General features: G+C 38.6%; 3 protein-coding genes across 4 annotated transcripts in view; 1 reads left to right on the top strand and 2 right to left on the bottom strand.

Moving 5' to 3' along the window:
* The first annotated feature begins 634 nt into the window (after nt 1-634).
* Nucleotides 635-6,146, top strand: LOC120415182 (uncharacterized). The gene is made up of 3 exons (XM_039576643.2): nt 635-1,450; nt 5,111-5,517; nt 5,575-6,146. The coding sequence occupies exons 1-3, from the start codon at nt 1,233-1,235 to the stop codon at nt 6,144-6,146; spliced, it is 1,197 nt and encodes a 398-aa protein (XP_039432577.1). The 5' UTR covers nt 635-1,232.
* Nucleotides 6,147-6,163: 17 nt separating this feature from the next.
* Nucleotides 6,164-6,676, bottom strand: LOC120415192 (uncharacterized). Its single transcript, XM_039576653.2, has one exon. The coding sequence runs from the start codon at nt 6,613-6,615 to the stop codon at nt 6,256-6,258; it is 360 nt and encodes a 119-aa protein (XP_039432587.1). The 5' UTR covers nt 6,616-6,676; the 3' UTR covers nt 6,164-6,255.
* Nucleotides 6,677-10,132: 3,456 nt separating this feature from the next.
* The window catches only part of LOC120413992 (uncharacterized), a 36,784-nt gene continuing 21,876 nt past the window's right edge, over nt 10,133-25,040 (bottom strand). For both annotated transcript variants that reach the window (XM_039575005.2, XM_052710368.1), the window contains exon 6: nt 10,133-20,986. In XM_039575005.2, coding sequence (XP_039430939.1) covers nt 18,602-20,986 — 2,385 coding nt within the window. In that variant the 3' untranslated portion in view covers nt 10,133-18,601. The remainder of the gene's footprint in view (nt 20,987-25,040) is intronic.

Genomic DNA, 25,040 nt, shown 5'->3' with positions numbered 1-25,040 from the left:
CTGATTTTTTACTGATTATTTCAGCAAATGTCGGTCCTTTCTTCTATGTGAAAAATATGAAACATCCGTGATATTTTTAAATCAAAAAGTTCCTAAAAACAGAGATTTTTGAGCCCTCATCATTACCTTCCACTTTGCTGAAGATAAAAAATCGATCAGAAAATCACTTCGCAATGGAGACGAACAAGCTTTGAAATACTGAACAATAATGGATCTCGTAGGTTTTTTTTTATTTCCAAATATTTCTTATGTTTTACAAGTTCCCAACGCGAAAGATTTCAGCAATATATGCAAAAAAACCTTCACGATCATTTATCTGCTTGCATGACATCAATATTCCATGGACAATTTGATGGAAATTCCCAAACCCGTAGAAAAGTCATATCAACCGCGAAAACAACGCAACGCGTTTAAAACCCGTCCCAAGTACGGATCATAATATGAATATCTGCCGTCGCCCAAAAGAAAGTGTTATTTATTCCACCAAAACAACCACGATGCAAATTTTACCTTTTTACCTTTCGCACTGAAGCTCTATAGACTCTTGCAGATGTGTGGAGTTGGACCTCCACCGAGAGAAAGAGCGACCCAACAAAAGAGCAGGTCTACCGTAAAAAAACTACGGGTTGATCGGGCTTGGACTCTGTTCAGTTCACCATCATCTGGCCGACCGCGTGCACGTGTTTCCCTCTTACCGGACCAACAGTTGGCATTCACCAAGTGCTAATTCCAACTGTCATCACTGGTCTGAATCAGCGCTCGTTCGTCAGGGAGTTGTGCAAAAAGCGGTCCCCGCAAGGTCCTCGAACGGGTTGCCCATCCCAGAAGTTCCGGTTAAGTCAGTCGAGTGAGGTAATACGCTGTGGTGTGTAATAACCGCCTTGGTGCGTACCACGTGCGTGCGTATCGTACGCGTAGGAGAGCAGAAGACCTGACCGTGGCGCCAAGTCTACTTCAGTTCAGCATAAATCGCGGTTAAAACGAAAGTGAACACATGTCGATGAGATAACCCGCGTCGCCATCAAATCACTGGAACCTGGTTTGAAGACCTGGACGGGCGCGACGTCATAGAGCTTGTTTTACCTGCGCCAACCAAGCTTTCGCAGAAAGTGAGTGTGTTGTGTGTTGAAATCGAATGGTGCTGCAGCAGACGGCAGAGGTGACGAAGAGCCAATCGTGTCGTGATCGAGGAGAAATTTTAAAGTGGCGTGAACTCCGCTGCACGCGGAAATATGAGTAGTGGAAGTGGCGGAGTGGTGCGAAAAATGGGGTTAAACGGACGGCTGGTGGTGGTGGTGGTGTTCGCCGTGCTGCAGCTGTTGACCGTCGACGGGATCTACGTGGTTGAGAAGGGCGGTCGAAAGTCCTTTGTCAAGATGAGTCCCGCCCAGTGGACCGAACCGGAAGAGGACGGACTGTGGTCGTCGCTGCTTGAGGAGTATACATTGGGGTAAGTGAAAGGGATGTGATGATTCTTGGAAAAATCGGTAACATGGACTATGAAGGACGTAAGTGCTCACTTCTGGATATAGAGTCCAGAAATAATAAATTGAAATGAAAAATGAATCAAGTGATGTGATTGATGCATTCTGAATCAAGATTTTGATGTTTTTTTTGATGTTTAAAGTAAACATGTCGACCGGGAATGATACCTTTTACTATCTTAACAACAAATCAATATTCGATCTTGAAGAATCATCGCAAAGAATAAAGGATTTGCAGCAAAGCTAAAAGACACATGTCGCAACCTATGAACAAATAGCTTAAACCTATGATTTTTTGAAAAAATGTGTTTTTTTCTCCATGATCAACATTTTTACAAAATTTATGCCGGATTCGGATGAGAAAAGTTATTTCCAACAATTTGGTGTACAACTTTCCAAAATTTTTTTGATTTTTCTATGAGAAAACTGTAAATTTATAAAAAGATAGTAATTTGGACTATTTGGCAAGAAAGTCTGTCAAAAATCAATAAAAATTGTTGAATATACGTAAACACATCTGTTATCAACTATATAACTGTATATTTCATTGATATATACGGGGAAACTAATTTTTTCGTGTTCCAAAACATGTTTTTTAAAGAAAAAGGTCACCAATTTTTGCGCGCCCAAAAATTGATGTTCATTATTTTGAAGCAAAAAATTTTTCTCGTCTTTTGCTACCATTTTCATTAAGATTAATGCAGGGAATCATGAGAAATAAGCGATTTTGTTCTTCAATCCAGCAGAAAGGAATACGATTTTTGGCAAGTAACCTCATTTTGGCGCCACCTACATTTGAAACACAGTCGCGCTGCAAATCTCAATAGCGCTTTGGTTTAAAATTTGCTATTTCTGAAATCGAGTGATCTTTTGTTTGTTTTTTTCTTTGTGGATGCTTCCTAACTTTTCTTTTTGAAACACAATTAAAATGTTTAATGTTTGATAAACACATGTTTTTGAGGAAAATATTTTGCTTTCAGTTTTTTTAAATATAAATTTTAATCAAGTAGAAAAATGAAAAACTTTACGAGAAAGATTAAGAGACAGTTTTTGTAGATTTTGCTCGGTTTGTTCTGTTTTTTGTTCGGCCATAAGGGTGACCTACGCCTTGTTAGGGTGGTATAGAAAAGGGCAATTTTCGTCAATTATCGTGAAAACCCACATTTTTCAAAACATCATAACTCCATTTCAACCGATTTTAGCTCTCTTTGCCACAAATGAAAGGTGATTAATTAGGCTTTTAAGGAATAGGGCCAATACGCACCTCCTAAGAAAAGGGGTCAAGAAATGGCTTTACAAAAGCAGAACAAAGGAGATGGAACGATTTCTTGGGGTTTTTTCTTCACCCTCTCTGGATTGTTTTGCTGCCGCTGCTGCCCATTTGAGTTATTTCTTGACCAGTTCCTTCCGAAGTGCGTATACCGCTATAGTCTGAAGTTGCAAAAATCTATCCTAACATTCGAAAAGGACGGGACCAAAGAGCCTATGTTTGAACATATTTTTATCGGATTCGGAAAATTTTACATAACATATAAAAAATGCTGGAGTTTTAGGGGGTTACATACATGTGAGAAATCTCAAAATTTCATATAACAGAATCCACTAAAAAGATGATTGAAGATATTTCATGATTTAACTGAGTAAGAGACGATTTAAGCTCCAAATTGTCAAACTTTGTGAGCGTTTTTCTCTAAACACCGAGTCGATTTACGGGTGCCTCGATATCTCGAAATGTGATAGACCAAATAAGCTGAAAACCGAAGTCTGACAAAGTCCGGTTTTTCAATAAAGTTTTTAAAAAAAAATGCAAAAATCAAAAACTGACGATTTTTTGCATAAAAAGCAAAAAAAAAATATCTTTTTTTAATATTTTTTTTTAATTGGCTTTCGTTATAAACGCGGAACCGGATTAACGAGTCTTCAGCCAAATTTTGAGCCGGTTTGGGCAAAGCAGTGTTGAGATATCGTGGTATCTGTTTTTTGAAACTGCTGTCTTCAAATAGCTGAGCAATTCTGTACAAAATCGGTCTTTTTTCTTAATTTTATTTTTTGTATTTTTTAATCCGGCTGAATCTTTTATGGTATGCCCAAAGAATCCATTTTGCATCACTAGTTTCTCTAAGCAAATTTGAAATTTGGCAGCTGACAATGGGACCATCCATAAACCACGTGGACACTTTTTTGGAAATCTCAACCCCCCCCCCCCCTCCCTCCCAACGTGGACAATTGTCCGTACAAAAAGAAAACTTTTATGTATGGAGCGTGGACATTCGCTTACCCCCCCCCCCCCCCCCCAAAGCTTTCCACGTGGTTTATGGATGCTCCCCATACAAAAATGATATACAGTCCAGACTCGATTATCCGAAGGCCTCGGAAAAATTTCACTTCGGATAATCGAATCACGAAAAAATATTTTTTTTTCGCTGTCTTATTTTTGATTGTCGAGCTTAAGTATGACCCCTAAACTACGCTAAAGTGATTTACATTTTTTTAATCCAAGATGGCGGCCAATATGGCGGTGACGAAATATTGAAAAAATGCATTTTATTATTTAATAAGCAATCAACTATTCAAATTTGACTAAAATGGGGTCGCAGAACTCTAATTTAATGTTTAAAACAAGAAAAAGAAAAAAACGAAAAAAAAGTTTTTGTTCGTGATTCGATTATTCGAAGTCCCATACAAACCTTCGGATATCCGAACTTCGGATAATCAAAACTTCGGATAATCGAGGCTTCGGATAATCGAGTCTGGACTGTATATGAATATTTAAAAATCTGTATCTTTTGAAGGAAGTTTTTGATCAATTTAGTGTCTTCAGCAAAGTTGTAAGTATGGATAAGGACTACACTGAATTTTTTTTTTTTAAATCAACACTAACATTTCAAAAGGGCGTAATATTGAATGTTAGTTTTGCAAATTAAGCTTTAGGACAAAAAGTGAAATAAAAAACCACCAATTTTGTTTACCGTGAATCTACTTTTTTTCATTGTAGTCCTTATCCATCCCTACAACTTTGCCAGAGACACCAAATCGATCAAAAAAATCCTTCAAAAGATACAGATTTTTGAATTTTCATTAATCATTTTTGTACGGACAGCTGCCAAATTTGTATGGAAAAATATATGGACAAACTTATGATGCAACATGGCTTCTTTGGGCATACCGAAGGCACCAAAAAAGTTTTAGCCGGATTGAAAAATTATAAAAAACGAATGACCGAAATCTCAGAGAATCTCACGTTAATTTAAATAATTTGTAACATTTTTGATTTTTTTTTTTTTAATATTTAGTTCTTAACTTAGTTTGGAGAGAAATAGTCTGACCTCAAAAACATTTTTGTTAAATAATGTTTCCAGAGCTATTTTTAATTTTCGTGATTATTTTTAGAATTTAGGTCATGACCTTTTGTCCACATTTATCCACAAAAGACGTATCATTTTTTCGATAATTTTTAATATGTAGATTCGGATTTGTGTTCGTTGACAAGTTTTAATTTTCAATGTTTTCCCTTCAGTCTTGTTAACAGTAAATTGGGAAAAAATCGAATAATTCTATGTTAAATCTCAAACAAAACTAAAATGGACAAGGTTTTTGTAACGCAATTTTTATTCCATCTCGTCCAGCCTCAACTCCTCCTCGCGCCAATCGCGCGTCATGCAGGCGGCCGCCGCCGTTGCCGTTGGCCAAACGCACCAGTACATCCCGACGTCCAGCTTCTACATCAACAAACGCATCGGCGAAGCCGTCGAGATAGGCACTCCCACCGGGAAGGTCATCGGCCCGTCCGGGTACGGCGAAAACCAGCTGAACAGCCCCACCGGCCAGGGCACCTTCACGCCGATGCGGCAAACCTTTGGCGGGGCCAGTCCGACCGAGTTGCTGGCATCTCCGCGGGAAGTTTCCGAGACGGATTTGTATCTGCTGGGGGCGATTGAAAAGCTGGTGTATCGAGTGGACTACATGGAGAACCGGCTGCGGAGGGCTGAACAGATAATTTACTATTTGATGGCGGGGAATAACCAGAAGATTGGTAAGGATGCGAGGTTAAATTCAGCAATATGAATACTGATTTAGTTTGATATTTTAGACACGTGTCCCGATAACTTCACCCGCGTTCACGACATTTGTTACCACTTTGGGGTGGACCGAGGCTTGAATTGGAAGTCCGCAAGCACGCTGTGCAAATCCTACGGAGGTCATCTGGCAGAGTTCGAGAGCAGCACCGAGTTTCAGGACGTGGTGGCGTACATTTTGAACAATCAACTCAATCGAGGAAAGGAGTTCTGGCTGGGAGGACTCAACCCGGGTCTCCTTTGGATCTGGACTCAGTCGGCCAAACCAGTCAATCCGAATACGAACCTAACTTCGATCACAAAGACGGGAAGCAACTCTTCCTCAACGACTACGACCACGTCCAAACCGGATGCGACCAAGATTGTGAACAAACCGCAAAGCGGCAAGCCCCAAAAGCAAACGGAACCTACCCTGGAGATAACGGGAACGGGTCGATGCTTGAAATTGTCCTACAACGGAGCTCTGTACACGTACGGATACTCCGGACAGGACTGCTCCGCGCGTTTCAACTACATCTGCGAGCTGAAGAACAAAGGCCTGGACAACGAAATATCTCGCATCGCGAAACAACTCGAACTAGATTAGACAAACGAATTTCCAGATTGTGATAAGAATTATTTATTGAGAGTTTATTTATTTATAAGCGACACACGAAAATTCGCCCCAAATAAAAGCAGGAAAAAAAATGTTTTCTTCAAGTCGTGAGAATCATGTTTGCGATGAACAGCACCGATCCGCCGAGTCCCACCAGCGCCAAGCCCACCGTCGACAGGTACATCATCCGATCGTTCGGGCCACCCTTGAGCCAAATCGGAAGCCCGTCCTTAAGCTGGAACTTGGCCTGCGTTTCCTTCAGCAGCTTGTATCCGACGGGAATTTCGTTTGCCGAGCCCGCCGCTGCTCCACCTTCCACTCCTCCTCCCCCTCCTTGGCAGGGGTCCACCTTTTGGGGGCACTTTTTGGCGAAAAAGCTTCTACGCTGAATGGCCAGCAGACAGGGAGCCTTTGGGTTGGCGAGGGTGCGGGCCAGAGCCATCTTTGCCGGAAGTGACATCGTGTTGGGTTGGCGGATGAACTTGGAGTGACGTTTTTTAGGGGTTTGTTCGAAACGCAATGGTAACTAGATTGAAAAATTTGATTCTTGCAAATATTTTTTGGTTTCTATAAATTTATTCTTATCGCAAACGTGATTTATTAGCTTAAAGTTGTTTAAGCAAAACAATGTAAATGGGCCAATGTCGAAGTGTAAACAAAGAGTCTATCCTGCTCACGTCAAGTGATGTTTACATTAAAAACGAGCAGGATAGACACTTTGTTTACACTTCCACATTCTCCCAATTACATTGTTTTGCTAGTATTTGTTACCAAATTTGATTCAAATAAACAGATTGAATTCACATAGTTTGATGTGGTTAAATCTTCTTAGAAATTGATATCAATTAAAGTTGTTACAAAAAATGTGGGCAAGTTAGTGAGCGAAAGGCATCAACAATTTCATAATTTGGTATTAAAAAATAAATAGGAGGCTGTATCTCAGAAATTAATTGTCCGATTTTCAAAGTTCTAGAGAGAAAATTATCGGGTGCTTTTCTTTCAAGATTTATTTTGTTAAACTTAAAAAAAATACCTGACAAATCTAAACCTAGCTATAACTTAAAACGGGTACATTTCATCAAAAAATGTACTTTTCGAATTTGCAATAAAAAAATATTTTTAATAATTGTATTGTTCAGATATTCAATATTTTCCAAAAACACAATTTTTCAAAAAAAAAAAAGTCATAGATTCTATGGGTTAAAAGATGTTTTTTTAGTCTCCTACAAGAATGGAACAATCGCCAAAAAATCCTGTTTGCATGCGAACTTTCTTCCCGAATTTAAAAAATATCAATCAGTAGAAGATTTTTTGTGATTATCATTGTTGGCACCGCCTAAATTGATTGATTTAGTTTCTTACCGATTCTTCGTGCGCGAGAGAGGAGATTTTTTTCATTTGATGAGTGTCAAATGATGTTCTTCTGATGAGTGTAAAAAGATTTTCTTTTGAAGAAGATTCTTCCATCGCTGGTCTTCTAAAACATTAAAAAAAATTAAAATATGAATTTCGGAAATTAAACTTTTAGTCATTAAAAATTAAACATGCCCTATACCAATTTTCTCCAGGAAAAATTCCTAATCATAATCCACAAATTTTCCGAAGACACCAAATCGATCAGAGGCATTCTTCATTGAGAAAGGCAAAAGAGTCTTTTAATAAATTTACCCACTATTATTTCACTTGGTAAGTGAGCAATTCAGTATGAAATTCGACGATTTCATGAGATTTTAATTTTTATATTTGTAAGCCGTTGCAAAAAAAAACATAATGTTTGGCTTTTTTAAACATATTTTAATTTTATAACGAGAACGTATTTGCTTACTTTTTTTGAAAACTAATAATTGCAAATCAACTCCACTGCACAGTGTTCGGAATGGCAAAATTAAGTGGAATAAATTGATAACTCCTTTATTTGACGTCCTAGCCAAATGGTGTCTTCGGAAGAGTTGTTGTACTTGATAAGGGCTATCTTTTGAAGTTATTGACATACAGGGTGACGACCTTCCAGGGTGTCAACCAAAAACTAACTTTGTTGGATGACGTTGTAGGGCTTTGGTGTCTTCGGCAAAGTTGTAGAGGAGAAAATTTCATGAAAGTTTGTCGAAGGCGTCAAAATTGTAGCTCTTAATCTACTCGAGATATACGCCATTTTTGCAAAAATGGTCCAAAAAAGCACTTTTTTGGTGATAACTCAAGATGTTAGCATTTTAGCGGCCTACTATGTTCTGAAGAGTTGTTTATGACATAAAGTTACACATCTTTGCCCAAGACAGCAAAATGTTTTGAGCCTTTATTAAGGAGCTATAACCATTTTTAAGTGATTTTGAGCCTATTTTCAAGTTGCTATGTTTTCAAAATGGCGCATTTTGGCGCAAAACCAAGCAATGCACCTGAAAGTACACACTTTCAACTACATTTCCTGAAAATATCTCCGTGTCTATCCTTGTCTATTTTTAGATATCTCGATTTGAATTTGACGGTTTTTAAGCAATTTTTTTATATTTTTAAGCGGAATCTTATTGAAAACGTGGAAATAATCGGTAAATTGATCGATTTTATGGAAAAAAAACATTGTTTATGCTTAAATTTATGACATACATTCTAAAATTATGAATAAAAACATGTTTAGCTCAAAAATAATGTAAATTAAAATTTTAAATAATTGTTCGTATTTAAAATTAAGTATTTCCTTTTATATTTGGTCACTTTAGAAAGGTTGTCGTATTTTTTCATAGACAAAGTATTTTCCATAAAAATCGATCAATTTACCCTTCAATTCACCGATTTTCAACTAGTATTCAACATGATTTCGATTAACATTTATAGATAAATTGATTAAAAACCGTCAAATTCAAATCGAGATATCTAAAAATAAAAAGGATAGACACGGAGATATTTTCAGGAAATGTAGTTGAAAGTGTGTACTTTCAGGTGCATTGTTCGGTTTTGCGCCAAAATGCGCCATTTTGAAAACATAGCAACTTGAAAATAGGCTCAAAATCACTTAAAAATGGTTATAACTCCTCAATAAAGGCTCAAAATATTTTGCTGTCTTCGGCAAAGATGTGTAATTTTATGTCATAAACAACTCTTCAGAACATAGTAGGCCGCTAAAATGCTAACATTTTGAGTTATCACCAAAAAAGTGCTTTTTTGGACCATTTTTGCAAAAATGGCGTATATCTCGAGTAGATTAAGAGCTACAAATTTGACGCCTTCGACAAACTTTCATGAAATTTTCTCCTCTACAACTTTGCCGAAGACACCAAAGCCCTACAACGTCATCCAACAAAGTTAGTTTTTGGTTGACACCCTGGAAGGTCGTCACCCTGTATGTCAATAACTTCAAAAGATAGCCCTTATCAAGTACAACAACTCTTCCGAAGACACCATTTGGCTAGGACGTCAAATAAAGGAGTTATCAATTTATTCCACTTAATTTTGCCATTCCGAACACGGTGCACTGGTTAAAATGCAATATAAATCACTCTTTTCATTCAAAATCTTAAACCATGCCTAGTAATTTAAATTATATGCATTTTTATTTTTTATTGAACATCACTAGCGTGCACAGGGTGGTGCAACATGGGGCAACTGCCCCACCATCCTCAGAAATTTGTTCTAAATTTGGTCAGGGGGTGTCCACAAATTACGTATTTTTCAAAACGTCCATATTATTGCCCCACCTTCCTCAAAGAGCTGGGTACGCTAGTGTTGAACATAACAACATTTTTATAGAAAATTCATTTATACCAACCCCTTGAATTTGTCTGCAGATTTCTATGGATAAATGTATTTAAAAAAAAGGCCAAATCAGACATTCCAAACGAGTATGCAAAGATTTATCCCAATCAAAAATACATAAATGCATTGTTTACCAAAATTTTAGTAACTTACTTAGTTTGGGGTTTCCTGTAAAAAATAAAAATCAATGGACAAATTTCGAATACGTTTAGACGAATGGAAACACCAGATTTCCAATTGTTTGTATTATTTGATATTAGGCACATCCATTATATGAATATTCGTTATATATATTTTTTGTGTAATTTTCAAGAGTTTTGTTTCTATGTTCTTTTTTCAGCGAATTTACAACAATCATCTTCGTACTTTTTATGTTCTTTTTTTTCGCTGTTGTTACGTTAGTTAGTATGATATCCAGAAAATAATATGTCTTAGTCTAAAAAACAAACACAGGAAGTAAAAACATAAAGTATGATGTAGAATATAAACAAATTTCAACTGTTTAGTACGGCCGAATGTTTAAACCTTCCACGGAAAAGGAGGGGGTTAGCAATAGGGGATAAACGAAAACGATTTTTAAAACATTATTTGTTCAAAACAAACAAAAAGGTACATCTTTAAACTCTACTATTTCAACGCCTATCGGGGTTATATAAAATCAACACTTATGAATTAATTTGCACTTTTAGTTTTTTTTTTCTTCTTCTTCTCCTTTATAACTTTCGTAGAGTTCGTGACCACACACAATAAATGTTTATTTTTTCCTTCCAATTTTTTTTAATTGAAAACAACAACTAACTTATTAGAAAAAAGTAGGGGTTAACTCAACATCTCGTTTTCGCCACTAACATTTTGTTTTAGACATTTCGATTCATATCGCGTATCTCCACATGCACAGTCATAATTTTTTAAATGTCTAGAATAATTTGTTCTGGATCCTAGTTCTAAGCTTGTTTTATTTTATTTGTTGTGGTTAATTGATAATGCTATAAGGTTGTATAAAGTACTCGATGAGGCTGAGTTCATCTTGCGGGTGTAAAATTTGTTTAATGTTACTTTTTGTTTTGTTCACACATACTCACGCACTGTGAATGTGAGTTTGTGAAGTGCGTACCGTGTTTTGTGCGCATTTTTAGCGTTTTTTCAACTATTCAATTTCACGTCCAAAAGGGTTTAATTTTGATGCTGTCGTTTCTGTCAGCGCTCCTAGTTGTCTAAATATAAAATTTTGGTCCAATGTTTGTTTTGGTTTTTAATTCGTTTTATAGCCGCGGCTAAGAATATTGTTTTAACTTTGAAACTCTTCTATATTTTCAGTACGATATCAGGAGAACGCTACTCATTCAACTGTTTTTTTTTGTTTCTCCACAGTTTCGTTACTGCGACGAAGCCTTTTTATTTGACTTTTATTACTTTTACTCTCGTTTGTGCACCGTCGATTGCATCACAAATAAAAGAATCTCCCTTCCACCCATCAGCATCAGCGCACTTCCTCTTTGAACGCGCGCAACTCATTTGTTTAGTCGCGCAACTCATGATGATAGTCTCCCCGGTAATAAATGTGCGACGCCAGCTCTTATCAGGAAAAAATAATCGGAAGCCATTATCGCAATGGAAAGATCTACTCTCGAAAGTGTTTTTCGATTTTAAACGGTTAATGAAAAATTTGCAATGCACTGCACTTTTTCGCGATAACCCAGTTTGGCCTGCCATCCCCTAAGCCGGCTGGAGCGGCGTGTGCGCAAGTCGATGACCCACTGGCACCATTCAAGGCCACGTTCTAGAGGGACAGGCCACACACTACAATCGGCGGAGATGTGCACTACTAGTAGGGTGGTCCACGGTTATATGGGAAAGATAAAAGTTGATATATTTATCACAATGGCCAGAAGTAGGTTAAGATCATACAATCGTAATTTCTCGATCGACAAATCTGAAGCAACATTTGAAAGGGGGGTATGCCATTGTTCTCACGGTCTTGCTTCCCATTTGTAGTAAAAGGCCATATAAGCAATGTCCTACCGCCAGTTCTTGCCATGTTATCGAAGCTTCAATTTAAAAAATTAAAAAAATATCTAAATACTTGAAAAAATAATTTTTAGTTCCGTCATCAGGGGTGAAATTGGGTCTGGGGGTGAGATTGGGTTACACAAATTTCAGACGGTAACGAAATAAAAAGTCTTAATTTTTTTTTATCTCCAACAAAATTTAAAAAAAAAATGAAGATATTTAAAAATAATGAAAAAACATAAAAAAAACATAGAAATTGAAAAATTAAAACTTTTTATCACATTCAGACAACAAAAAAAAAGGATTTTTTTTACTTGTATTTAGATCAAAAAACTCACAAAATTTAAAACTTCAAATAATCGAAACTTCAGATAATCTAATCACGAAAAAAATATATTTTTTCGTTGTCTTATTTTTGATTGTTGAGCTTATGTATGGCCCCTAAACTACTCTAAAGTGATTTAAAATGTTAAAATCCAAGATGGCTGCCAAAATGGCGGTTATGAAATATAAAAAAATACATTTTCTAATTTAGGCCGTTGCAAATATTTTTCAAAGTTTATGTCTTCCCCCCCCCCCCACCCTCCCTTCAAAATTTGTCCGAAACTTTTTTCATTCAAATGTTGAAACCATTACTCGCAAATTAAATTTTTAAACTTTTTTATTTTTTGCGTATTGTTAAAGTTAAAAGTTATAAAATTAAAATATCCAAAATTGAAAAAAAAAAACTTAAAAATGTAGGACTTCTAAAATTTTAAAAAATTTTTTATTTCTGGATGTTTTTTTTTTGTCAATAAGAACCAATTTTTTAAAATTTCTATATTACCTAATTTATATATTTTTAATAAAACTTTTAAATTTTTAAATTTTTGAATTTCTAAATTATTTTGAATTTTTAACAATCGGTGAATACTAAGGCAACCTTAACAAAAAAAAGTTATGAATTTCTAGGTGAATTCGAAGAGCCTTATGAGGAAATATGTGTTTGTGTTCAAGTATTTTAACCTTCTTATTCAGCTCTGTACAAGTTCTGAGTAAAATATCCAGTAATTGTACAAAGAAAACCATTCCTGCAGTATCATCCCTATGACTGTCGGACGGCCCTTTGCTAACTTAATTTATTCTTTATTTTAAATTTGCGTCAGTTTTTATCGATAATTACCTATCGACATCAGATAATAATTGTTCGATTTTGTGTATTTTGTTTAGTCCCTAAACGTTTTTTTTTTTAATCTTTTCAAAATTTCGTGAGCAAAACCAATTTTGCCGAAGAGTGAGAAGCAATCCGTCCACTCTGAAGAAGTTTATTTTATTTTTCCCTGCGTCACGACGCCTTTGCAATCAAACAAGCTGGTAGTTTTGCCAGATGAACTTGAAGAACAAAGGTGTAGTTTGGGAAGATGTTATAAATGCTGTAACTTTGTTCATAGTGGATGAATCGCTTGGCACTCTTTGGCAAAGTTGTTCTTTCAAACACGAACTTTAGCTCGAGAAATATCCAAAAATTGTTAAGGGGCTCAAAAATGGCAAAAGCTAACAGCACCGATTTTCTGGGTAAAGGACATTTAACCCATTCAGGCCTGAAGGGTCAGATATGGCCCAAAAATCAAATTTTTTGCAATTCCGTCTTGAAACTTCCTACTTTTCCTGCCATTCTCCAATGACGAAACAGTCTACTTCTCTCTACTAAAAATAACAGCATCGAATAGAAACACATTTCAAAACAAATGCTGAAAAGTTCTACTTTTCAGCACTGTAATGGGTTCTGAAAAGTTGAACTTTTCAGCACTTCTTTTGAAAAGTAATACTTTTCAACATTGTTTTGATTTAAACGGTGAATTGACTTCATACATGGGCATTTGACTTACAATTACATTCAAAAGGTGTTTTTCGGAATTGCAAAAAATGTTGTATGGAACTCGTTGCAAAACTTGATTTTTTCAGCACTTGTCGTATTTATCCAACTCGGTGAACCTCGTTGGATAAATGTACGACTCGTGCTGAAAAAATCCTCTTTTTGCAACTTGTTGCATAAACTACTATTTCAAAACTGGCCTATTATTTTCTTATGGTCGTAACCATCTGAAAAGGGTTAAAGTTCAAAGCCAGAGCGTCAATTTCTATCGTGACTTATCAAGGTCATACTTAAAATTCAACAAAAGGTCATGCCCTAAACTGCCGTTTTACGGCGGAATGATCTATATGCCATTGACCTAATTTTGAGGTAAAGCATTTTTGTGAAAAGCAGCCTCATTTCCACCATCCCTTTTGTAATTAAGTTTGCAAAAAACAAAATAAAATAAAAATTTGGACCACACTAATGTGTTCACTGCACGCGCAAGCCATAAAATTACACTAGTGCAAGTTGCAACTATGTTTGCTGCAAACTATTAATAATAAACGAACGCACACAATCTCGTCGTTGCGGCAAGCGTCACCAGGGCAAAACTTAGGGGATTGAAGTGATTAGTCTAAGTTTGGTAAAACCGCCTAATCTAGAGAGGATGATGCAGAACGGAAAAAAAAACTATGCCAAACACGTGAATGCACTTGACCGCGGAGCGGATTTCCGCACGCCGCCGTCTGGGGCACTTGATTTGTGCTATCGAGAAATTAAAAGTGAGAGTGTGTGCGTGCAACATGGAGTTAAACTTTTTGAAAAGCCTTGGTAAGCTTCACAGCAACTGCACAGAAAGTTTAACTCCATGTTGCGATTTGACAGCTCGATAATTGAACACTCGAGGATGACACTGCATTCCGGAAAATGTTAGTTATTAATTTAATAATTTAAAAATTTAAAAAAATAATATAGGGGAGAAAATCGTGATGTCAGAAATGAACTCAAATCACTCAAAGTTCATTTTGTGAGTGACTTTCACATTTTGGCCTAGTTTGACAGCTACCTCGTTCCCAGGTTTTCTGTGGGAGAGAAAAGGAGGCGAATACTTTATGAAAATCATACCTGTCAAAATTCCTAGCCTCAAAATTTTGTCGCGAGTTGCTTTTCTCCTCTATTGCACCATCTGCCCTATTTAAATGATGTCGGCAAATGACTGCCATAACTCTATTTAAAAATGGACACTAGTAGCTGCAAGCTTGTGCACACACGACTGCATTCATTGACACCAAGGTGCTAACATTCAGCTTCTAAGTAAGATGGACACCGCACGTTGTAAATTTAAACTGCAAACAAGATTATCTCTACCATAAGTATGCTTCATGAAAATTGCCACTATTTTTATATCAAAAACCCATGTTTCGTGGTCATTCAAGTGGATCAGTTGTTTAAATTCCATTCTCGAACACTATCGCTAAATAAACACTAATCGATGCAGTCGAGTTGAGCACCAGAGGGATGACGCAAATTTACTACAAAGTTGTAGCCCATTTCCCTCTCTATCTCGCTAGTTCCACCGAAGAAGACACGGCATGTGGTTTGTTCCCTTTTTTGTGTTTTCCGACCTGTGCAATCACAGACGAATGTGCCCCATTTCACATGTGCTCTATTTACCTAAAACTATCAAAGTTTAGTGTAAAGGGCGATGATGAGTGAAAAAGATGCAACAATTTGCAACGGAGAAAACGAGAGGCAGAAACCCACTTTTATGAGAATGTCGCTTTGGCAATCAAAAATGGGAGTAGATATTCTGACAAAATTAGTTGAACTTCATTTTTCGTTTAATTTGATACATGTTTTGCTCCATAATGTTAGGGGAATTAATGAAACAAATGGTGAAGTTTATAAAAAATAATATTTTGTGTTTTGAACATTAAAAGTTTTTTTACAAAGGTTTATTGGAATTTTCATAGACAAAAATTGCCTAAATTAACACTTGTAGCCCCAACGGAGTCAAAAAAGTTGGAAATGCAAATAACCCGGCTCTTTGAACCCTTGGAAAAAAGTTGGAAATACATTTTTCATTGTCACTTAGAGTAGACACATCTGTTCTGGATCTACCTTGTTGTAGGTGATTACTGACATCCTTCCGGATCGAATGCAACAAGAATAATCCAAATCGATTGAGTTCTTGCCGATATACAGCCGAATGAAGTTGCATTTCCAACTTTTTTGACCCCCTTGGAGCTTCGCGTAAGTTTTGACCCCGTTGGTGCTACAAGTGTTAAAACACTTAAATGAAAAGAAGGAAATAACAAAAATAAACAAAAATTATTATAACGACAATACAAAAATAAAATGTAAATTTGGAAGCTTTAATTTTGGAAGGTTGAATATTACCTCTTTTATGATGTAATTTTACTTCAATTTAGACTGAAAAAGTGGCATTACACCAGAAAAGTGGTAAAATTACACATTTCTAGAGGTAAAATTACACCTTTTTTCTGACATAAAAGATGTACCCCTTCCCAGATGTAATATTACCATGATTTTTTTTTCTGTGTAGAATTCAATTGATTTAACACTTTACACATCCAAATAGAAAAAAAATGGACAAACAAACCCACTAAAACCGGGGTCAACTCGGATTGTTTGAAATAGTTGCAATCCATTCAATTTCCACAAGAATACCGGATATGCGAAAAAAAAGTCGAAAGACGCAAGATCGAAAGAACAAAAGGTCGAAAGTGGTAAAAAGGTTGATTGTTTATTCTTGTTTCTTAAATATAACTATTCTTTAAAATAGAGCAGAGCTAGTTGAAATTATGCTCAGTTAAAAAACGCATTTTCGACCATTAGTCTTTCGACATTTTGTCCATTTGACCTTTCATCCGTTCGACATTTTGTTATGCGACAAAATGTTATGTGAAATTTGTTGATTCGACCCTACGTCTTTCGAACTTTGGTAAAACATTCAAAAAGACCCCTAACCTCACTCGCTCACCCCAAAAAATCAAGGTAATATTACATCTGTTTGTAAATTTGAAATTTTACCACTATTATGGTATAATGTCTCTTTTTCAGTCTAAATTGAGGTAAAATTACATCTAAAAGATGCAAAATTCAACCTTCCATTATTACACCTTCCAAATTTACAAAAAAAATTACTGTGTAGCAAAAAAAACGGGCAAGATCAACCAGTGCAGTGTACAGTACTGCCGCTCTAATCGTGTCCGTCCCATATGTAAAAACAGCAAGCCGAGAAAAACGCATGTCAAGTTTGTCCCGCCCATAAGGCTACGTGTTAGAATTTCACGAAAAAGTGGATTTTCTCCGGTTTTCTAGAACAAAGTACTAAATTTTATTGGGTTTTCTGATAGTTTACATGATTTTGAACCAAACTGCATCATTACCTCAAAATTGACGAAATTACATATGGGACGGACTTGATTTGAGCGGCAGAGTAGTAATCATCGCACAATTAAGGAGAAAATTCCCGGTGATGAACATGCTACAAATGGTGATGGAACTTTGATAATGCAAATGTAAAAGGGACAACGTTTGGCTTCATTCAGAGTTGAGAAAATATTAAACACTCAGTTCTCAGCGACTACAATCATCATGTCCGCAATCTCAACTCCCAACTTTTACTACCCAACTTTCAGTCGCGATATTCTCAGCACAAAGAATTGGTCTCTATTTCGTGTTTACACAATCCCTTGTGATATTCTCTTTTTCTCTCTCGCTCCCACATTCGCCATCCCTCTAAACAGAGCGTAGCCTCAAAACAAATTTCCCAACGCAGTCTAACGGGACGTAATGCGTGGTCGGTTCCCAATAGTCCTCTCGCGTTCTTTTTTATTGCTGTTTTCTGAGAAAACAAAAGAATCTTCGGCAAGTGCGCGTGTACGACGAAAAGAGAAAGAGTAAAAGAAAGAGAATGCTCTTGCTGGCTACCACGAGATAAGAGAGAAAAACTCGCAATACTTTGGGATATTTTGGTGCAGGAATCATCAAATGATTTGATTTTCTATCACTAATTTACAACACTGGCCATTTGGCCATTCCAAATTGAGCAGTTTCGTCGAAGAAGATAAAACACGATGCAATTTCGAAACCTCAAATGAAGTTTTTTTGGATTTTTTTAGTTTGAAGAATTACACTATTTTGATTATCGATTATAACGAATCATCAATCCAAACGGTTTGAAAGCGCTGCAGTTTGATCTTAAACATTTTAGTACGAAACCATTTTTTTCTCCAACATTAAGGTGATTAAACAACCGATACCGATAAATATACACCCCACCCTCTCCTACACTGCAACTCGTGTACCGTACCGGGATTTGTGTTCCCCCTGCTCGCGCGCTGACGGGAAGCTGAGGTGCCAAGTGTTGCAAGCACTTTCAAGGTCAATGTCAGAGCGCGCATCGCAGTGCAGGCCGGTCTTCCTGCTCACAATAGTGTGAGTAGCGTGAATTGAGCAAATGCAAATTTGAATTCGAATTTTACGACCGTCTTCGCACACTGATGAATACAAGTGGTGAGACAATTTTATTCAAGAGTCACAATATCTATTTGTTTACGAAAAAAAGAAATAGGTTTGGAATTGGTCAGTTCCAAAGTTACAGCTCTAACCCCGTGTTTACCACGGGCAATGTCTCAGAGTGTGACAGCAAATGCAACGAGCGAAAGAGAACGAACGAGAGAGTCAGTCTTAGAGCTATCGTCTAGTAAACGGCACGTGGAGAATAAATTACTAATAAACTCGCGCGCAGTGTACACACATTGTAACTACATTGTACGACGCGAATCGAGAGTGAGTGTGAAACTGTAACACGCGCAGCAGAAGTCTACAGGAACCGCAGCGGGTCGGAACCGATCAGGGCGTCGGTGAAGCTATCGATTCCATCGCTCAGCATGGACATTTCCGGACCGGACGCGGACGAGGGTCCACTGGGAATTGTGGTTGTTTGGGGGCCACCCGCAGTTCCGTTCGTCGTGCCGGGTTGGTTGACGGGATTGTTGGTGATTCCAACGGTGCCGTTGTTTCCGACCGACTGGTTTTGGTAGAAGGAGGTTAGCTTACCTGTGGCGCGTTCGACCGAGTTACCGTTGATGAGGTAATCGCGCGACGTCTCCGGGCTGTACTGGAACAGGGACTCGGCGGTTCGGCCGTTGCTGATGGGAGTGGAGGGCACCGACTTGGGCAGCTCGAACAGGGACTTGGAGGAGAACCCGTTGGAGTTGAGTGCGGGTCCACCGCAGTGCTGGTTCGATGGCATGTGGTGTGGAAGTGGCGTCGACGGGACCGACCGGGACAGGCTGTTGTACGGGATGGAAGATTTGTTGAACATTTCCTCGTGTTGGTCGAGGATGTCCGCGATGGATGGCTCCTGGTCTTCGAGTTTGATGGCCGGGCGGACGACGTTGGACGACGACGAGGACGGCGGTTCGTTCAGCATGTCCAGGATGTTGTTCGGGTCGGAGAAGTCGTCACACTCGGACGGAACCGGGGTTTGCGAGATGGAGGTAAAGTTGGAATGGCTGTACCCGTCGTAGTTGGGGATCAACGGAACACTGCTGGATCGCGACTCGAGCGAACCGCCGCCGGGCATGTTCTGCATTTGAGAGGATGGGCCACAAATCGGCTGGAACGAGGGCAGAGGAGCGTTCTGGTTGCCGTGCATGCCCGAATTCATGGAGAATCTGTAACTCTGTACGAGCGACGGGCTTGGCGGCGCCGAAGCGGACAGCTCGTTCTTCATGAATGGAGCTCGCTGGGGCTGATGAAAGCCGGACTGGTTATGCTGCAAAATGCTCAAGGTGAGACCATTGTTGATGGCCTTGCTTTTCCGATGAATCGGAGTGTTCCGTGGACTCACGAATGGACTAGCGTTCGGCGTACTGTTGTTGTTTTGCGGTTTGCTTGCAGGTTGAACTCGCGGAGATTGAGGACCCGCAGAAATGGGCACAAAGCTACAATTTTTGCGTCTTCCGTTTGGACTCTGCGACGGACCTGCCTGCCCGCTACAGTTTCCTAAACTGTTGAACCCTTCAACGTTTGCTTTCTTACCTTCAGAAGCTCCACCAGCACTCAAACTCCCACCATGATGACGCTGGGACAGCATCGCCAACGAAGCCGCAGCCGAACCCGGCTGCAAACTCATCTGCTGTTGACTCACCCCCGCGCCATCAAACCCGTCCAACTGACCTCCAATCTGAAGCTGCTGATGCTGCGGTTTGTCCATCGCACCACTGCTCTGCGCCATATTCAGTTCCAACATGCTACGAAGCTGCGACAACTTCAAGTTCTGCTCACTATCCTCAAACATCCCACCGTACCCGGCACTCCCCGAGTCAACACTACCCTGTTGATGCTGTTGATGTTGCTGCTGCTGTCCCGCACCCTGATTCTCCTCCGGAAAGTACTGCAGCAGCTCCTGGTCCTGATCCTGCGAGTTCTCCTCGTCACAGTTCAAGTAATCGTCCAACGCGTTCTTGTCCATGTTGCAAATGCTAATAACCCGCTCCCTCGGTATGATAAAGTCCTCCTTGCTGCTACTCGTCACCAAGTCCTGACTCTCGATCAAAATCAAATTCCCCAACTCGTCATACCGCGGCGCACTGTTATTCTGCGCTTCCAGCGAGCGCTGCTGCTGCTGCTGCAACAATCTCAACCGCTTCTGGCGCGTCATGTGCGCTATCGAGGCGGCCCGCTTCGCCGCGGCACTCGGAATCCTCAACGGACTCGGCACAACCTGCTGATGCTGCTGCGGCGGCGGAGGCACCGCCGGCTGTGGCATTTGCTGCTGCAACTGAGCCGCCGCCTTCAGCTGCTGCGCCTGGCGCACCTTCTTACAGAATATCGTGTACTCCTCCGCCGGGCTTCGCATCTCCCGGCCACCGGCCGGAGTCTGATGACCCACGACACCACCACCGGTATCACAGACGACGTTTGTACTTTGCTGCTTGAGTGTAATGACACTTGTGGCGCCAACTCCTGGGGCGACGGTTGTGTTGTTGTTGTCCTCGTCGGTGAAATCTACCTCCGGTTCGTGTTTGATCATTTGCTGGAGCAGATTTTCGGCGGCCTCGGTGGTGGAGGCTGAGGTGAGCGACGACGAGTTGCCGCCGGGGGTTGCTTCGGAAGGGTCCTGCTGCTGCTGCTGCTCGGAATCGACGCTGGTGGAGAGCGTTTTCCGGCGCTTCTTTCGTCGCTTTTTCATGGCGGCCGCCTGAAACGGAATGTGAAAGAAAGGTTGAGTGATGGCTTGATATTTGAGATTTTCTATTGTGTCTGATTTTTTTTTAACAATTTAGTTCCGAAAAAAATTGTTCTAGAGCGAAGTGTTGTTGCAAAACGGCCATCCAAAGTTGATTGTAGTCCTCGTGGGGAGAGCATTGGTTGAATATAAGGATAAAACACGTGATCAACCGATTTATTTTTTTTCCGATAGAAGTCAGGTGCCAAAAAAGTCACACAAAAAATATAGAAAACGTGGACAATTGATTGTTAACTATGTACCAATAAAATTTTAAAAGCGTGTGTTTTTTTTTCAATTCTAATAAAATAAACATAAAACAAAATTGAGCCAGCGATCGAAAACAACGTAACCTTGAGTATTTTTTTTTTATTCTTGGATATTTGGAATTTTTTTGGTATAAATATTGTTGAAGTACTTTGAGGCTCAAAATTTTAAAATAAAGCTTGAAATCCTTAGTAAAAAAAATAATAATCTTAATAAAAAAAAAAGTCATGGGAATCGATTGGAGGGGATTTTATCCTGAGTGGACAATGGGAAACCGAGATATGACCGGATTTTTACCGGAACTTTTATTCCAAAGATTTTATTAAATTCCCATGTGGCCAAATACCAACGAAAAATCGATGCCCGTGTGCTCTCTTGTTCTTTCTAGATAGGAATCCCAGCAAGATAATGGTACGTTCGTTTGAAGAGCCGGTGCGGCACTGAGTGCCGCACTCGTCGGTGCCAGTGTTGGTCAACCGAACGTCATTTATCAGTGTGCGTGGAACTTGCATGAAACTGAAGAAATATCGAGTGCGGCACTACACAGCAAAAAAATGTGTAAATTTGGAAGGTGTAATTTTGGAAGGTTGAATATTACCTCTTTTATGATGTAATTTTACCTCAATTTAGACTCAAAAAGTGACATTACAACAGAATAGTGGTAATATTACACATTTTCAGAGGTAAAATTACACATTTTTTCTGACATAAAAGATGTACCCCTTCCCAGATGTAATTTTACCACGATTTTTTTTTCTGTGTAGAGTTTCAGTTCCAAGATGGCGGCGAAACTAGTACGGAACTAGCTCGAGTTTCTTCAAAAAAACACTTTTTTTATATTATTTTGAGATTGCTTCTTATGCACTGGTTTTGAACAATAATGAAGTTTGACATGCATCTTGCCCTTTTTACTGGCCCTTTTCACAGTAGACCAGATTTGATAGTTGCACTAGTTGGACACTAGTAGTAGGCTACTCGGCTGAAACCATGACGGGGAAATCATGAAGGGTTATTGAAATTTCAAAATAAATATAAAAAATTTCGACGGTTTTGTTCGAACGCGAATCAGTTCAATACGGAGCGTCGGATCGAGGTGCTTTTTGTTGCGTTAGGTTCGTGTAAGCCCAAGGAAGGTTCTTACGCCAAAAAGTTACAACTTTGGCCACTCTGGAACCGATTCCAGAAAATCTGCAGATTGTATGGGAAAAGTTACGTAAAATCAAATTTTGATCACAGGAGGCTGAATAGGCAAAAAAGTTAAAAACGTCAACAACGAAAAAAGGCAGAACGAAGTTTGTCGGGTAAGGCTTGTTTCAAAATAAATTTCTTAACGATATCAGTTAAACTGAGTTTTCCTATAAAATTTGCGTATCAAAATTTAGCATAACTTTTTCGAAATTATATTCAAATTATTTTGGACAAATTGCAGTGCAAAATTTAATTGATGGGCCGTTGCAAAATTTTGTTTCCTGCATTTCTTCTTTTGACCGATACAAAATCGATCAGAAAAAATGGTTTTGTAGATACCGATTTATGAATAATGATATTGCATTTTTGTATCTTACTAAATAAATGTTATGGACGACCTATTTATGCTTTCACCCAAAGTTGAAATATTGAAAATTAATTATTAAAAAAATAGATATTTCCTGCTTTTACAGTGACAATACAACTCAACATTTGTGAATTTGATGGCCGTAAACGTTTCAGTTTTATCAAGATATGATAGATTTGGGCTCAAGCTTCCCATGCGCCAGTGACAAAGAACACTGCGGGTTTGGTTTTCTAGCTTCGGTACGAGCCCAAACCCATTTATGTGTTGATATTTTGGTTCATCGTACCAGCGCACCAAGGCACGCGTCGGCTCGTCGGCTCGGTTTCGTGTCTGGCACTCACCCGTGGCATGAACCCAGCGTGTGAGCCAAGGTGGTTCACTCGGTACGAGCCGAGGTACGTGCCGTGGTATTGAACGGCTCGTACCGAGTGAACCACCTTGGCTCATACGCTGGGTTCGTGCCACGGGTGAGTGCCAGACACGATACCATCGGCTCAAGTGAGTCGGGTACGGGTGTAAACCGAACAAAGCAAAACCGAGGTACAAGTCTAGAGTTTTTTTTTTTTTTTTTAAAGGTGCTTATGAAACACAATAGCGTATAGGTCCTTTTCAAAAAAGAACTCTAGAAGTGTACCGCGTGTATCGCACGGTGCAGGGAAGCTTGTTTGGGCTCCTTGAACACGCTCTAATCAACAGAATTGAATTTCAGTGATTTCCCAGGCAATAAATAAAAATGTAAATTTGGGTATAAATGCTATGGAATCGTGTTGAGCAACCATGCGCTCTCCGTTATTTTTTGCTAGCCCCATGAATAAACATGGGTTCGCATGGTTGCTTAAGATAATTCCATAAAATTTACAATTTTATTTATCGGCAGGGAATCCACTAAAATTCAATTCTGAATATTGGAGCACGGTCAGGGAGTCGACATTTATCATACTTTGACGAAACTAAAGCGTTTACTGACATCGACGTCAAAAATGTCGAGTTGTGTAATTTGCATAATTTTTAAATAAAACGAAGTTTTATTGATTTTGAGTTTGATAGAATTTTCGGACTTGTAAATTTGGAAATTTTCTTTGAGTCTCGAGAGAACACCGGGAAAAAACGCGAATTTGAATTTCGAGTTCTGATGGCCACCCTGTAACCAAAGAAGACGTAGCCAAAGGTGTCATTTTTAGTAAAACACAACTTAGCTACATATGTTTGCAACAGTTACCCTCGAAGTAACAGAAATTCGACGCAAACATTTCAAAAAGCATCATGTACAAACCGTGCGTTTTGAGAAAAACGCATTTGAATGCTATGCATCGTTTTTCAATTCCCATTTAAATATAAAAGCAAAAGGAGATGTTATAATGATAACAAACGATCGAAAACGTAGCTTTTATTGATACTTGATCATCCATATTCAATAAAACATTATTTCCGTCATTACATTTAAGAAAAACAAACATAACTTCTTTTGAAATCACCAACGTCTATATCACCCTTTGTTATGATTCGTTTTTCTTCGCCGAATGTACATGGCGCCTTTTGCAAGTGGAGGGGAAGTTTTGTTATGATTCGCTTTTCGTCGGCAAATGTACATGGCGTCTTTTTCATGATGCTTTTTTTCGGCTCGAGGTTCATGTAGTCTTTTATTTGACAGGTTGATAGGGCTATATAAACAGACACTGCTGATGACAGAGATTTTGTTTATGTTACTTTATTTAAAAACATGATTAAACAGACTTTACTGAAAAAAACTTTTGCTCATTTTTGGTGGAGAGGTAGCTTATTAGGAGTACTTTCAGAATATGCAATAAACCAGAAAGTGTCAAAATGTACATGATGCCTTTTGAAATGTTGCCGTCGAGTTCTTCAATAATTTTTTTTTTCATTGTCAAAATGAAATCCCTTTGATTTTTTATTCTAGAATATAATATCAGTTGTGAAACAATACAAAACATACACAGCAACTGATTTTTTTTATTGAGATTGGGTACTTAACAAATTTTTAGACTCTTCAAACAATGAGTCTTTTAGTTAAATTGCATGACCGCTGATGAACTTGTTGAGCCTGTTGCTATAGCATATTTTTCTCGAAAAAAAATTTTTTTAATTAAAAGAGCTAATTTTTTAACTCGTTCCACTCTTTCCTCGAATTAGTCCCATGACTCAGATTTCACATTTTATGAAACATACAGCTTTTCTAGGAAAAGA

This window comes from Culex pipiens, chromosome 3 (assembly GCF_016801865.2).
Source record: "Culex pipiens pallens isolate TS chromosome 3, TS_CPP_V2, whole genome shotgun sequence".
NCBI lineage: Eukaryota > Metazoa > Arthropoda > Insecta > Diptera > Culicidae > Culex > Culex pipiens.
Note: the sequence above shows the minus strand (reverse complement) of the source record. Positions and strands in the feature narration are given on the sequence as shown.